The sequence below is a fragment of the Protopterus annectens genome, chromosome 3.part1 (genome assembly GCF_019279795.1).
Source record: "Protopterus annectens isolate FY-2018-M chromosome 3.part1, PAN1.0, whole genome shotgun sequence".
NCBI lineage: Eukaryota > Metazoa > Chordata > Ceratodontiformes > Protopteridae > Protopterus > Protopterus annectens.
In genome coordinates, this window is record NC_056732.1 from 50,641,748 (window position 1) to 50,658,535 (window position 16,788).

The 16,788-nt window shown below is 39.5% G+C and overlaps 1 protein-coding gene across 4 annotated transcripts in view; it reads right to left on the reverse strand.

Moving 5' to 3' along the window:
- Positions 1 to 16,788, reverse strand: part of RAD54B (RAD54 homolog B) — a 1,676,581-nt gene that overhangs the window by 295,078 nt on the left and 1,364,715 nt on the right. For all 4 annotated transcript variants that reach the window (XM_044066559.1, XM_044066560.1, XM_044066556.1 and 1 more), the window contains exon 10: positions 3,040 to 3,330. In XM_044066559.1, coding sequence (XP_043922494.1) covers positions 3,040 to 3,330 — 291 coding nt within the window. The remainder of the gene's footprint in view (positions 1 to 3,039; positions 3,331 to 16,788) is intronic.

Genomic DNA, 16,788 nt, shown 5'->3' on the forward strand with positions numbered 1-16,788 from the left:
GTAATTTTAAAAATCTGTCAGTTTATTACACTTCCAGAAAACATGTTCTCAGCTACCTCTTTCTTTTCCATCAAACCTCCAACATTTGCTATCCACCGGAGAAAAAATTCCCTGACGTCTGCTTGATGTATAAAAATACCAGTGCAAACACTACCACGCAAAAATCAAAAACCTTCCAGGCATTGTTGCATACTTGGGAGCCATACAGATGTCCTTCTATTGTTCTTTTGCAAAGTTTCCTTTTCAGTTTTTCTTCCTAGTGTTTTCTAAACTCTCCTCCTCTATTGTTACAGTTAGCATGCAATATTTAATATGCCACACCAATTGTCATTTTTTTAACGCTTCTGTTCTAGACTCAACGAAAAACTCTACCAGATCTGGTCTTTCACTTAGCAGTCCCCTATTCCCTTCTCTTTGCCTATGCTCTGATATTAATTCCTGGTAGGGAAGGCAGTCTCTAAACCTGTAGTCCAAACTTCTGCTTGGCCTCATCCCACTCTGTTACCTTTCACTCTCTACTTACATGCTCCCGAGTACCTTGGTTCCTTCACAAATTTTCTCCAGTAAATTCCAGCCTCATCTTGCCTATCTAATACACACTTGCATGCAGTTATCCCTATTGGTTAATACTGACAGCCCAAGATAGTGGACTACGCACACGTTGGTTTACAAAGTCCATCAAACATCTGGGAGAAACAGACAATTGTAGGTTTTGCAAAACAGAACTGGAAACAGTTGCACAGCTTGTTGCTGGTTGTGATACACTAATGGCAGAAGGAATGTATACTGAAAGGTATAATAATGTGGCATGACTGTTGCACTGGGGATTGTGCAAACATTATAATATTGAAGAAGTTGAGAAGCACTGGAAACATGAGCCACAAAGCATTATGATGAAGTTTATATTACATGTGACCACCCATTACCAAACAGTTCATAAAACAGATACGGGAAAAACAGATATAGTAGTTCATGAAAAGGAGACAAAAGTAGCACTGATCATTGAAATTGCTACACCCACTGACTACAGTGTCTTATGTACAGAGAAGCACAAAGTCATAAAAACAAGATTTGCAGAAGGATACGCAGACAGTTCCAATAGTAGTAGGAGCAATGGGTCTTATAAAAAGAATTTACAATCATGCTTAGATGTGTTACCAACACATGTAACTCCATATGAATTGTAGCAGTCAATACTAGGCATATTGTGGGTGCTGTGAAGAGCACTTCTGGCTAACATTAAACATTGAAACAATACTAATTTCATGAACTTTAATCATAGTTTGAGTTAGGAATGGAGTCCATTCCCATCATGGTATTAGAAACTCAAAAGACTTGGAAAAATTTAAAAAGAAAATTCTCCTTTCTCCATTCCTGTGTTGGAAGAGCTGTTTATGAATATAATATTCTGTATGGTAGTTGTTATTCTCTTTAAGGATCTGCATCTAAAAATTCTGCCCTCTCCTTATTTCTAAAACATCCCCGTTTCATCATTCCTTTACATTTTGATTCATAGCTTTCTGCTTGCATTATGCATATAAATTTTAACTGCATTGCTCTAAAGTATCCATTCAGATCAGGTAATGCCAACCACCTTGTTCAATGGGAGGGATCAACTCAACCCACTTAAATCTTCCCCTTCCAAATAAATTTCTTCAGCTCTTTATTAATTGCTACCCACAACTTCTTCTCCAGTGGATAAAAATAAGCACGACTTGTATATAAAAGTATTAAGGGACTTTAACAAGCAAGTCGTTTTACTTTATTACTCTAAATTGTTATGTTAATTTTATTAGTGTATCATCTGAAATAATCATTGGAAGTGTGTCAAAGCTTTCAGTTAACTACACACGCTCCTATGAAATATATATTCTATTCAAACCACTCATTTATTGTACCTTGTGGAATATATGTAAATTTTGTCTGATTTCCTGTTACTGAATTCAAATCTACCACATAAAATATTCTTATGTATTTCTTCAAAAAACTACCTTCTTTTGTTATATTTTCCTTTATAAGTCCACCTAATACATCCACTACTGCAAATCAAGTTCCAGTTCCCACCCGAAAATAATATTCCCTGCTGAAAGCTGATTATTTCTCCCAAATTTTTAAGTTTCATAATAGCAGCTTTTGGTGGGATATAAATGCATGCCAACTTAATGCTAACTGCCATTTTAATATTAGGCATAATACTTGTCAGAATATCACATTTTGATAAACCTAAATTCAACAATGGTTAAAAAATATCATGTTTCTGACATGTGCCTGTCTATTCCCTTGTTTGTCAAGTGTCATAACCCACTGCCAGTGAGTCTCATGCTCACACCTCTTAGTCAACTGGCATTACAAATCATGCCAAAGGGTCAATAATAGCCTCTCATTCTTAGACCAAATATACATAATGTATATATTCCTGGATCTAACTTCATGAAAACAATCAAATTCAGAAGGAACTAGGCCAAACAACTGCATAAAGTATAGCACTTGAGGGTATATGCATATCATTTCTTTGACCAGTCTTATATGCAAAGGCATGGAACATATCAAAGCAGAACTCATTTATGCAGACACAGACAACTTAAGTGATCTAGACCCCAATCCGTTTGGTTTGTGAAGGGCAAGTCCCGTCTCGTGAACCTAGTATGCTTCTATGAAAAGGTTACAGAGGCTGTAAGATAGTGATCACTTAGTGCACACTGCTTATCTCAATTTGACCTCAGCTTTTGACACTATCCCCCATGCTGGTATTGTTAAAAAATAAGTAAGACTTTTCTAGGTTAACAAATCAGAATATAATAAAGAGTAGAAACCACTTAATGAGGCCACATGAAGTTACTTGATCTATCCATTAAAATAACTGCCACAAGACATGGAGGACAGAATGAAGATTAGTCCAAGAATGTTACGTTGTTTAGCATCTTAGAGTAAATGTTACTCATGAAGCTTGTATCTAATACTTCTACTCTACCACTTTATACTCTAAGTATCAGGGTGTCCGACTGTTTGCAAGACTCATTTCACATGAATGCACTTTACCTTGATAGCATTAAAAAGCAGTAAAGGGTGATTTGAAAGTTTCTTTAGTGCACCGATGCACACAAGGTGTGGACTGTTCTCTAGTCGTCCAAGCAGGCAGGACCTCACAACACCGGAAGCAAGCAGTTTTCGATAGAGTGTCAGCTGCACAGCTGTTGGACGACAGAAGACAATGTATTCCAGTTTGGGAGGCAAGTAACTGCTGATAGTCATCTGCGTCCTTCGGAGAATGAAAAGTCCAGTCAAGCGTGCAAGTTCAGCTGCCCTTTCTTCTCCAAGCTCCTTTTCCTCCTTGTAAAATAACAAAAAAAAAAAAAAAAAAAAAAACAGAATTAATATCCTAAACTGAAAAAGCCATAGTTTATAAAGCAGGCAAACCTCACAGTGATTTACTTAGGTATAAGCAAGTACTAGGTCTGCAGACCATTTCAAGCCTAGTCAAACACTCTTTTCAAAAATGTTCCTCTAGCCTCAAGGAGAGCAAGACAACATAGAATGGGAGAGAGTTTGAGGCTGCCCATTCAGTTATCTAGGTTTACCTTACGGGTGACAAAGGTTGCTACTCTGTATCCATTCAGCTATCTAGGTTTACCTTATGGGTGACAAAGGTTGCTACTCTGTATCCATTCAGTTATCTAGGTTTACCTTATAGGTGACAAAGGTTGCTACTCTGTATCCATTCAGTTATCTAGGTTTACCTTATGGGTGACAAAGGTTGCTATTCTGTATCCATTCAGTTATCTAGGTTTACCTTATGGGTGACAAATGTTGCTACTCTGCTTGACATGTAGTGGAAGCTTGTTTCAGAGGTGAGGGATACGCTGGGATATGAAACTATCAAGCCATTGTATCTTAGGCATTCAATATGGTTGATCACCAACTTTTAATCCACACCCTGCAAACATTCTGCCTAGATACTGGAGCCCTTCAATGGTTTCAATCCTACCTGAATGGTCGACAGCAGGCTGTCCTCTGGCAGAACAAACTCTCTAACAGTCTACCTAACACCCTTGGAGTACCACAAGGCTCTATACTAGGGCCCTTGCTGTTCTCCATCTTCATTAACGACCTTTATACTGTCATCCCAAAAGTCAGCTGTATCCAATATGCTGATGACTCTTCTCTGATTTGCTCAGCCACATCTCCAGTAGAGTTATGGTCAGCTACCCAGACCACCTTTAATACAACAGAAAACTGGCTTTCTGAACATTGTCTGATCCTAAATCCCAAAAAAACTAAAATGCTGTTATTTTTCACCAACACGTAGGTCTATCGCTTTCACCTTTACCATAAAATCAAATGATGGCACAATAATCTCCCCTGACCCCTCTACAAAACTATTAGGTGCCATCATAGACAATAATCTAAAATTTGACCTACATGTTAACCAAACTATCAAAACCATCAATAAAAAACTAGGGTCACTTTACAGAATAAAAGCCTTCCTAACCCCTCCAGCTAAAATTGCCATAGCTCGCTCTCATCTTCTTTCAACCCTTCTGTATGCATCCCCTCTACTCTCGAATTTAAACAAGACTGTCCTTAAACTCTGAATTTGCTATAACCACATTGCCAGGTTTGCCACTGGGCTGCCTTTTAGGACACATCATTGCATCAATCTAAATCAGCTTGGGTGGCTTGAACTACCCAGCCTAATCAAGTATAACCAACTGATTATAGCCTATAAAAACCTCTATAATCCGGACAATACTCCTGCACTTAAAAATATTACCACCCCCTATAACAATCCTAGACCGCTTCAATCCTCTAACAAACTAATTCAGACTAGCAAAATTAAGAACACAGCAGGTGATTCTCTCTTTGCAAACTCTGTAAGTAGATCCTGGAACTATCTTCCAGCTGATATTACCTTACTTTCCACCTTAGGTCAATTTAAAACTAGACTCAAACAACATTTGTCACTTAACTGGCTATGTCAATGTATCATGCCTGGCTAACTCTCAATAGAATGTGCAAAAATCTGTTAACCAGTTTACTGTGTAATTTAATTTAATCCTGACTTGCGCTCAGGATTAACTGTAACCTGTGGAACTTGTTTAACTTGCTTACTTATGTAATCTCTGTAAATAGTCTGTTTGTAATATGTAATGCTGGTATTATGTAATGCTGTATCTGCTTACCCTTGGAGCTTTTCTCCCCGGGCCTCCGCTGAAAATGGACATGCATCCAGTCGGACTATACCAGTTAACAAATGTAAAATAAAATAAATAAATAAAATAAATTATTTATTTGCTGATGAAGGTTTAGTTCTTTTAACTCAGTATTTCTTGTAACATTAGTTCTGCAAATGAATAGGAGATCAAATAGGATTGGAACTTTCATGGCACAAAAGGCTAGGCATAGATACCCAAGGAGGAGTCTGTAAGACACTGTGTACAGCTGCCAGTCTCTCTTGATAACTAAGATTTTTGCGGCTACTGACCTTTTTAGTTATGAATCTCTCAGGTCTCTCCAGTTGTGTGATATGTTTAAATAAATAAATACATGCCAAAAGGTATATTATATTAAATAATGGGTTTGGTAAAATATGATTAAAGGGGAATTAAGACTTCTTTGGATCTAGTTGAAATGCCTTTGGAAATTAAATAGGCCAGATAAAAGCCTTTCTGAACTACAGTGGAGACATGATGGTCAAATGATAATGAATTATCAACAAGAATATCCAGATCCCTTACAACAGTATCTGAATTGAGTTTACATCTCCTATACAGTAAGTGAAAATGCTTTGTTTACAAAAATGGATTATGCTACATTTTTTTACATTTAATTTGAAGCCGCTGTCCTTGCAACAATTAACATGATCTAAGCCACACTGGAGTCAGTTGAAGAATGAATAACACCACCCAATTTTTTTTATGTCAAACTTAGTTAACCATAGGCCAGAAATGGTGGTCTAAAAGTCTGAGAAATACATGCCAAAGAGGAGAGGGACCAAAATTGACCCCTGTGGTACACCACTGGTAACGGTTTTGCTTTCAGAAATGATACCTTGCACTCGAACCACATGAGCTCTGCCAGACAACCAATTAATTATTTAGATTCAACTTCCACGTGTAAACAGTGGAAAAGGGATTAGTATCACTGCCTTGCAGCATGTGGCTCTCCAGTTAAATTAACAGCAGGGATGCCTTTTGCACCTCCACGTGTAAACAATGGAAAAGGGATTAGTATCACTGCCTTACAGCATTTGGCTCTCCAGTTAAATTAATGGCGGGGATGCCTTTTGCACCTCCACGTGTAAACAATGGAAAAGGGATTAGTATCACTGCCTTACAGCATGTGGCTCTCCAGTTAAATTAATGGCAGAGATGTCTTTTACACCTCCACATGTAAACAATGGAAAAGGGATTAGTATCGCTGCCTTACAGCATGTGGCTCTCCAGTTAAATTAATGGCTGGGATGCCTTTTGCACCTCCACGTGTAAACAATGGAAAAGAGATTAGTGTCTGCCTTACAGCATGTGTCTCTCCAGTTAAATTAATGGCCGGGGTGCCTTTTGCACTGAATCTTCATTTTGTGTGTGTGTGTGTGTGTGTGTGTGTATTTGTGTGTGTATGTGTGTATGTATGTGTATGTATGTATGTGCGTGTGTGTATGTGTATGTGTGTGTGTATGTGTGTGTGTGTGTGTATGTGTGTGTATGTATGTGTGTGTATGTGTGTGTGTGTGTGTGTGTGTGTGTGTGTGTGTATCCTGTGGTATTCTGGCATTCCATTTGAGATCAATTTGTCTTGATCTCACTGAGCACCAGGGCAGACTTCATTTGCCAGAGGCCAGGGATAGGAGAAAACAGATAATTTGAAAATGACTGAAATGAATGAATTACAAAACGGTCCTAATTATGAACAACTTACATTTTTATAAGAATCAGGTGAGCAAGTGACATACTATGAACTCTATTCTGCCATAACCTGGGCACTTTAATGTTAAGCTCTAGCTCCCGGTTGCATCTTTCCCCATCTGCTTTATGAGAAGCTAACCAATAGGTATTACATACAAACTTTGCAAGATACCACCAAGATTTCTAAAAACCTCTGTAATGCTGGTTTGCTTTCTAGGCTTGGCATTTGCAAAATAGCTCAGACCTTTCTAAATCAGGATTCAAACCACAGATGTTAGAAAATGAGCCATGTATTTCACGCTTGTCATACTGATTTTACATTTACTCCTACTAACGGAGTCAGCAGTTGGACCAGTTCTGTCATTTGCTTCTCACATCTAACCTCCACAATAATTAGAAATTGTTGTCCTGTGTACCTGGTTGTCTTGTAATGGTAATTTCACTTTTAGAGAGAGCAGTGACTGTGTTTTAAAACCTTGCAAAAGAAATTACTTTAAAGAAAAGTGGCCCTAAGAGGCACTGAAAGCCAATTGCAATGGTGTATCGTGGGTCTGCTACATAATGAATTTGCAGAGTTTATTCTTAGCAGTCTGCATTATGTAAATATTATAGGCTGAATGCATAACAAGAAAAGGAAAGTCATATTCCAGTTTGAGTATTAAAATATTTCTAGCAATGGCCCTACAAAAGCCAGTGGGTGAAAGAAGGTGACTGATTGTGCAACATAGTTTTAACTGAGCACAGATTTATTACTTACAAAATCTGTATGTGTGGAAAAGGAAAGGGTAGAATCGAGTATTGTGCCTAGGTACCTCTGTTCAGTGACATTAGGCATTATGCTCCTTTTAAGTTCTGTTAAGAGAGAAAAAGATGGACAGTGGGTAATTTCTTGGCTGGCAAAAACATAACACTGATTTTCTTAGGGTTAATTAGTAGTTTGTTAATACAGTGTTTGTGGGGGAAAAACATCATGTTCACTAATAACATTTCTGAACAAACACTTCAAACTGAAATTACATACATACAATTTTAAATCGAAAAGCATCAACAGTACTTCTGTTTGGTGGTTTACATTAGTCTCTGGTGCCTCAACTCACATATTTTTCTGTGGAGACAAATTATTATAATGCAGCGTTACCAAAGATTAACATCACAGTTCTTTTAGTTCTGATAATTATTTCATTCCTACGCTTCACATTCCATTAACACTCTACCATAAATAAGTTAGTTAAAATCTACGTTCAAGTATAAGTTACAACTGCCAGCTAGCTGTGTAAAAGGTAGTGTGATTAGCTCTAATCCTCCAAAGTCCCCAAACCCTCTCCCCATCTACAGGGTACCCTACCAACGTAGCAGTCAGTCAGTTAGATTGCTCAGCCTACTGCTTTAGCCAAACAGTAATACTGACAGCTCTTCATTATCTTTTAAACAGTGTTCTTCGATGTGTTATAACATCGACCTACCAGGATCATCAATCTAAGCACGAGTGCTTTGTTCTTGGAACGAAGCGGTGACCATTAAGGATGCAATTCTGAAGAAACAGTTTCTTTTGGTTCAAAGGTGTGGTTCAGCTACATGTAGCAACTGTGCCTCATGTGATTTTACTGCAAACAAAGCATTTTCTTTAAATCATCATAATAATGGGAGAAAATATGAAATTAAGTATTACTTTATTTGTTCAATGAAGTTTGTTGCTTATTTAGTGGAGTACTGGTGCATCTCATTTTATGTGGAAAAAAATGGAGAATTTCCTGCGGAGAGACATTTCAGAGCAGAGTAGCAACATAAGCAACAAGAATGGCAAATAATATATAAAGATATTTTTATTAATTTTGGCAAACAATTTTAAATGTTCAGTAATAGCGGTGCTAAAGAATGATTTCAAGAAAAAGACATGTAATGAGTTACAATTTTTTGAACTTAAATTGAAAAATACATAGGTTCACAGGTAGGTAACTAGGCTATCTGCCTGAAGGCATTTATAAGCCTAGCCAGAATGTGTTGGCTTTCGCCGGCCCTGACATTAGCTCCCTGTGCCTCTGTCTAGCAGAGCCACTGAAGTAATCCCCGGGGTAAACTTTCTGTTTCCCATCCACACTTGTCAAGGTTTCTCTTGAAGTGTGTTAGCGAGGAGCTCTGCCTAATGTAGATTGGAATCTTGTTCCAGAGCATGGGAAGTCTCTGAGACAGGAATCTATCCATCCAGCACGTCCTATTTATTGTTGTGGTGAGGTTTAGATCCCTAGAGTGTGTGTGGCTCGAGGGGATATGGTTTTCTTTAGGTGGAGCATGTCTATCAATTCTGGGTTGGACATGGCCTTGTATATCAGACAGAGATCACCTCTGAGTACGTGGTATGCAATTGAGTACAGCTGGAGTTTCTTCAGTTGAGCTGTATAGGGCATCTGTTTGAGGCCAGTGATCATCTTGGTGAGGTACTTCTGTGGTCTTTCCAGTTGTTGCTGGTGTCTTGTAAGGTACATCCCAAATGGGGCATTGTATTCTATGATGGGTCTGATGACTGATGCACAATGACCTCTTTTGATCTGGATGCAAACCCTTTTGTGATTAGGTGGGCCACACAGAAGGATTTTCCAACCACTATCGCAATGTGATTATCAAAGGAGAGGTTACTATCTACTTGGGTCCCCAGATCCCTTACTACGTCTTCCGTATTTAGGGGGCTACCACCTATGTGGTAGTTTGTGGGTACTTTGATTTTTCCAAAGGGGATGACTGCACTTTTTGTCATTTAGCTTGAGGCCATGGTTTTGACACCAGGTACCTGTCTCAGTGAGACCCTTTTGGAGGATGTCTGTGTCAGCTGGAGAGTCAATTATAGCCCCTAGTTTGCAGTCATCTGCGAACTTGGTCAGTCATAGTCCTCCTGTGCTTGACTGTACCTCTGAGAAGTATATGCCGAACAGGAGGGTCCTAGGACTGAGCCCTGGGGAACGTCACTTGTAACCGGTTTAGAGTCAGACCTAGCTCCCGCAACTCTTACCATGAGGGTTCTGTCCGTTGGCAACCCATCTCGTGACGTAGGGGTTTATGTTCAGGCTGGTGTGCTTGTCTATAATACCTAAATGGGGAATGGTGTCGAAGGCCTTTGCGAGGTCTAGGTAGGCTGTGTGGACCACCTTTCCCTCGTCTATAACCTTGGTAACTGTCTCAAAGAAGTCTACCCGGTTTAGGAGACATGATCTGCCCTTACTAAAGCCAAACTGGGTAGGGTCCAGTGTTTGGAGGTTCCCAATGTCTCTGTTAATGAGATTCATGATGATGCGCTCCATAGCCTTGCAGACCAAGCTGGTCAAGCTTATAGGGCGATAGTTCTTGGGGTCTGTTGTGGCTCCACCTTTGTGGAGCGGAATAACCTTTGCTGTGCGCCACTCTATGGGCACGTAGCCTATGGAGAGGCTGAGTGTGAACATTGTGTTTAGGTGTGGGGTTAGTTCACCTTTGAGCTCGTGTAGGACGCAGCCTGGGACACCGTCCGGTCCCATTGATGCTGTGTTTTTGGCTTTGGAGAGGCCCGTTTTAACCTGAGTGTCTGTGATTTCAGGGGCACTACATTCTTCTGGTATAGTTATGGGCACACTTATGCAACCAGCTTATTGTAAGTTTTTTATTTTTTATATTTTCCCCCTAACAGATTTATGTGTTTTTAAATTGAATTGTACAGGTTATAGGCCACATTAAAGGTGGAAAAGTTTTGAAATGATTTATTGTGGTTCAATTTTTTATATCAGAAAAATGGCATTTTAACAGGGGTGTGTACACATTTTATTTCCACTGTGTGTGTATGTATGTATATATATATATATGTATATATATATATATATATATATATATATATATATATATATATATATATATATACACACATATACATACATACATACACACACACCACACACACAAAAACATACCATGTGTGTGCGTATATATATATATATATATATATATATATATATAGATATATATGTGTGTGTGTGTGTATATATATATATATATATATATATATATATATATATATATATATACACACATACACACACACGCATCTATATATATATATATATATATATATATATATATATATATATATATATCTATATATATATCTATATATATATAGCTTTCTATCGTAAGGTTGAAGTGGGTTCGAACCCACTTCAGTTGATGTCCGGAGACCGAAAGGTAGCAATGTTGAACTCAACATTGTCAAAGTACAAATCTCACCCCCATCTGGACTCATGTTAAAGCCCGTTCCAAGGTCGACGCAGAGTCGTAGTTCGACAATGTCAGAATCTGACATTGTCGCTTTCGTGGACATGGGTCAATGATCCCATCATTCATTGGGGTCCAGTTCGACCTTCCGATGGTAAACTATATATATATATATATATAGATAGATAGATATGTAGCTATATATGGTTACAGGTACTTATTTCAAATATTTGCACTATCAATTGATTTATTTTATTTGCTTTTTGTTTACCGGGAAAGTCCACTGGGTCAGAAGAACCCATTTTCAGTGGAGGCCCGGGAAGAAAAGCTCCACAGTACAAGATGTAGATACAATACAAATAGCTAAGAAAGTACAATTCAAATAAAAAGAAAAAATTCCAACAGTACAAGATGAGATTGCAATGAAATACATCTCATTTACAAGGAAAATAATATATACAAAAGCTGAGATGAACCTGTAGGACAAATATTATTGAGCAATAGTGATCCGATGTAATCATGTTGAGATGACTACATACATGGCTAATTTTAGCTATGATCTCTACATTCAGTGATAAAATTCAATAACAAGAGAGTAGTAAATACAAGTTGAACATGGAGAAGGGGCATCATAGAGCAATTATGGGCCCATACAATCACAGGTAGGTAACTATATATAGGTTCATAGGTCCACAGGTGTGTATTAGGCTAATGGCCCTGGAGCCTTTACAAGCCTAGCCCATAGGATTACCCTGGCATCGTGCCACCCGACTTTAGTTTCCAGTGCCTCTATCGAGTAGAGCCACTGGAGTGATCCCCGGGGTGAATTTTCTATTTCCTATCCACTTATCAAGATTTCAATTGAATAGGGCCAGGGAGGTGCTCTGTTTGACATGTATGGGAAGTCTATTCCATAGCATGGGCTGTCTCTGGGTTATGAAACTGTCCCTCCAGCACGTTCTGTTGATTGTGGTAATGAGGTTGAGGTCTCTGGAGTATGTGGTGCAGAAGTATTGGGATTTCTTTAGATGTAGCATTTCTAACAGAGCTGGGTCAGACATGGCTTTGTAAGTCAAGCAGAGATCGCCTCTAACTAGGCGATATGAGACAGAGAATAGTTGGAGTTTTTTTAGTCTGTCCATATAAGACAAGTGTTCAAGGCCTTAATCCCCTTTGTGAGGCCCTTTTGCAGCCTCTACAGTTGATGCAGGTGTCTACTGAAGTACATGCCTAGTGGGTATTGCACTTGATGATTGGCCTAAGGAGGGAAGAGTAGAGGGAGACAATCACATCTTTCTTCCTGGATGCAAAACCCTTAGTAATAAAATGTGCCACATAGGACTTTCTGACCACAGTGGCAATGTGGTGGTTGAGAGAGGTTGCTGTCAACCTGTGTTCTCAGATCTGTTATAACGCCTTCTGTGTTCAGTGTGCTACCATCGATGTGGTAATTCATGGGACCGGGTTTTTTCCCAATGGAAATTACATTTTTTGGCATTGAGCTTAAGGCCATGGTTCTGACACCAGTCGTTGGTCTCAGTGAGACCTTTTGTAGGATGTCAACATCACTTGGGGAATTAATAATAGCTCTCAACTTGCAATCGTCTGTGAACTTTGTCAGCTAGATTCCCTTCCTGTTGGCCTGGACTTCAGAGAAGTAGATACCAAACAGGACAGGACCCAGGACTGAACCCTGTGGGACTCCACTCATGACTGGTCGGCAGTCTGACTTGGAGTCAGCTACTTTCACACTGTGGGTTCTATCTGTGAGCCAGTTTGCAATCCACCTAGTGATATAGGGGTTGATGCCTAGCTTAATGAGTTTTTCTGTGATTTCTGAGTGGGGAATGGTATCAAAGGCCTTGGCCAGATTAAGGTAGGCTGTGTGAACCACCTTGCCTTCACCACAGCTCTGGTGACTGACAAAGAAGTTGACCAAGTTGAGCAGGCATGATCTACCCTTCACAAAACCAAACTGTGTGGGATCGAGAATTTGGAGATTCCCTATATTCTTGTTTATTAGGTCCATGATGATGCGTTCCATAGCTTTGCATATCAGACTCGTTAGGCTAATGGGGTGATAGTTCCCAGGTTCTGTAGTCGCTCATCGTTTGTGGAGAGGGATGACTGTAGCAGTGCATCATTCGGTAGGGAAAAAGCCTGAGGTGAGGCAGTGACTGAACAGGGCACACAGGTGAGGTGCCAGTTCACTCTATAGTTCACGTAGCGCACATTCAGGGATATTTTCAGGTCCCATAGAAGCTGTATTCCTGGCCTTGGACAGTGCTGTTTTAACCTGTGCAGCAGTAATACTGGGTGCCTGGTACTGTTAATGTGATAGGTCCTTTGGGAGGGGAGAGAGGGGTAATGTTGGCACTGAATCTGTCCATCAGTATATTGGCAATATCTGTTGGCTTCGTATAGGAGGTACCATTGTGCAGTAGCTCAGAGCAAATCTGGGAATTGCCATGGCGATTCTTTACATAACTATAGAAGGCCTTGTGGTCGTCTTTACCATCTGCCACAATTCATTCATTTTCATAGCTAGATTTAGAGGATTTGATGAGGGATCTCAACTTTTTGTTGACGCTTTTAAGGGAATTTTTCCAGTTTTCGGACTTCACCTTATTCCGCATCAGTTTTCTCCTTCTGTTGTAGAGTTTGTTTATGGCAGGGGAGCACCAGATTGGCTTCCTATTTTTGGAGGAGAGCATCTTGGTTGTATTGGGTACGGCGAGATCAATGCATTTGTGTACGTGTTCATACAGTGTATTGGTATATGATTCAGCGGTCATGCAACTATTCTCCATTTGCATGGGTGTCGCGAAGTTAGCCACCTCTGCTTTTAGGAGCCCAAAGTTAGCTTTGGAGAAGTTTTTCATGGTGGTTACCTTTGTGAGGGGTGGGTGGGTGGGAGGGATGTGGATTTCCAAGGACATTAGTTTGTGGTCAGATCTAACCAGGGAGGAGTCGACTATTGGTGTAGAGCAATGGTCACCCATGTTAGTAACGACCAGGTCAAGAATGCTGCTGCCTCTAGTGGGGGTAAGAATGAGGTGGTCCAGGGTATATACATAACTAATACTGAGTATGATGTATACATACAGTGGTACAGTTGCCATAAAACAAAATGATGTCAAGACAAAACAAGACTACATATTTTAGGGGGGCTTGGTACAAGTACTTTTCCAGCATGAAGTGGGTAAGAAGGAAACTTTTGAAGAGGGAGAGGTTTGGAGTTGTTCTATGGTTAGAGGCAAGGTGTTCTAGGTTTTGGCTATAGAGTAAGAGCAGAGAAGCTGGTCAGGTGGGAGGCTAGGTTTGTGAATTTGTAAGAGCTTTTGGCCCTCTAATCTAAGGGGTCTATTTGGGTGGTAGTAGTGGAATGTTGAGCAAAGAGCAGGGCAGTCTTGGGGTTTGAAGAGTATGTTGTGAGCTGTAGTTAGTTATAAATAGGAGTGGTAGTTAGGGAGTTCTAGCCAGCTCAATGATTTTAAGGCACAGCAGTGATGGGTGGAGTGTTTGGAGCTGGTTGCGAATTTAGCGATTTTATTGTAGGATGCCTGGAGTTTAAGTTTATAACAGCTTTGGATGTTAGTAAGTAGAGGGGTGCCATAGAGAAGCGAGGGCAGTAGGTATGCAGAGGCTAAGGTTGTTCTTGTGGAGGGGCTTATGAAGTGATTGCGCCTATAAAGGGTACCAAGTTTACAGTGTGTTTTGTGAATTTTTTTTGTATGTGAAGGTCAAATTTCATCTGCTCGTCAATACTGACCCCAAGGAGTTTTGTGTGTGTAACAACTTCTATTAATGATTTGTTAAGAGAGAAGATAGTAAAGTCAGTCTTGTTTAAGGGGGTTTTCTTGGGGGTGAAGAGAATGATTTCAGATTTGTTAGGATTTGGGGTGAGGTGGTTGTTATGCATCCAGGGTTCTGTGGAGGAGAAGGCATACTGAGTTAGTATAAGTCAGTCAGAAACAGAGTTAGCAAAGCAGATGGTAGTGGAGTCATCTACATACCGAATGATGGTTCCTTGAGATAATGATGAGTGGAAGTTGTTTATGAATACGCTAAATAGGATTGGTCCAAGTATGGAGGCTTGGGGAATGCAGGTAGTGGTGTTTAGGAAAGGAGAGATGGCATTTTGCCATCTGACAGCTTGTTGCCTTTCATGTAAGTAACTGGAGAACCAGGTGGGGGGGGGGGGCAGACCGACTGTAGAGAGTTGGGAGATTAGAAGAGGGTGAGAAATGGTGTCAAAGGCTTTGGATAGGTCAAGGAAGAGATCTGTGACAATTTTACCGGTACCACTGGCTCTGTTTACAGTTTCCATAAAGGAGAGAAGGGCAGTGGTGATACTATGTCCAGGTCTGAATCCGTTTTGTAAGGACAATAGCATTTGGTTATCTAGGAGGTATTGGAGAAGTGGAGAACTGATGCATTTTTCTAGGATTATGGAGAGACGAGACAGAATAGCAATGGGATGCAAGTTAGCCATGTCGGTATTTTTGCCTCCTCTGTGGAGAGGAAGGATGAATGCCTTTTTCCAGACTTTGGGAACATAGGACTCTAGGATGGATCAGTTTATAAGTATGCTTATAGAGTAAGATATACTATCAGCAGCAATTTTTAGGTACTCTGAGGATAGATTATCTGGAGCATTAGAGCAGGGTTTGAGTTGAGGTAGTAGACATTTTATAGTTGAGGATGGGATGGGTTTTAGGGTGAAGGATGAAGAAGTGTGGGTGGTATGTTCTTTTGAGAGATGGGATTGAGTATGCTAGGGGGAGTGGGTAGTGGATCTAAGTGTAGATGTTTGATTAATGCAGAAATTAGTCTGATTGAATTTTGCTGTGATGTCAGCTATGGAGTTGATAAAGAAGGTAGTGAAGCTGGTGGCTATTTTTCAGGAGACTTGTCAGGTAGTGGGGCAAGGATTGTTTCTTTTGCCTGGGTTAAATAGTGAGGTTATGGAAGTCCAGAATTTCTTTGGATTTTGCTGGTGGTTGGTTTGAAGTTTTAGGTAATCTTTTTTATCTTTGTTGACTAGTTTTTTTTACATGGTTGCGAAACTCAAATGCTCCTGAAGCTCTGCTAGCATGTGTGTGGGACATTACGGTACAACAGGGAGTTGGAAATTGGGAATTTGCAATTTCCCCACTGTTATGCAATCTCAGTGCGAGTGTGAGTGTGTGTATGTATGTATGTATGTATGTATATATATATATATATATATATATATATATATATATATATATATATATATACATACATATATATACATACATATATACACACACACACACACACACACACACACACACACACACACCCCCCCCGCAAACGTGCGTGTTTGTGTAAGTTGCAGGGAGTGCATTGGGACTGGAAAGCAGCCTCACAGTGCGGTGCAACAGGACTTTCTTTTCTACATTAAATAGCTTAAGATTTGTTTCAGGTTTGATTGTATCAGATCTATATTTTTAGGTTTGGTATTTATGTTTTGCAGAATTTTGTGAGATATTTATGTACTGTGTATGTATGTATAAATATATATATATATATATATATATATATATATATATATATATATATATATCTTTGTGTGTGTGTACACACACACACATATATATATATATATATATATATATATATATAT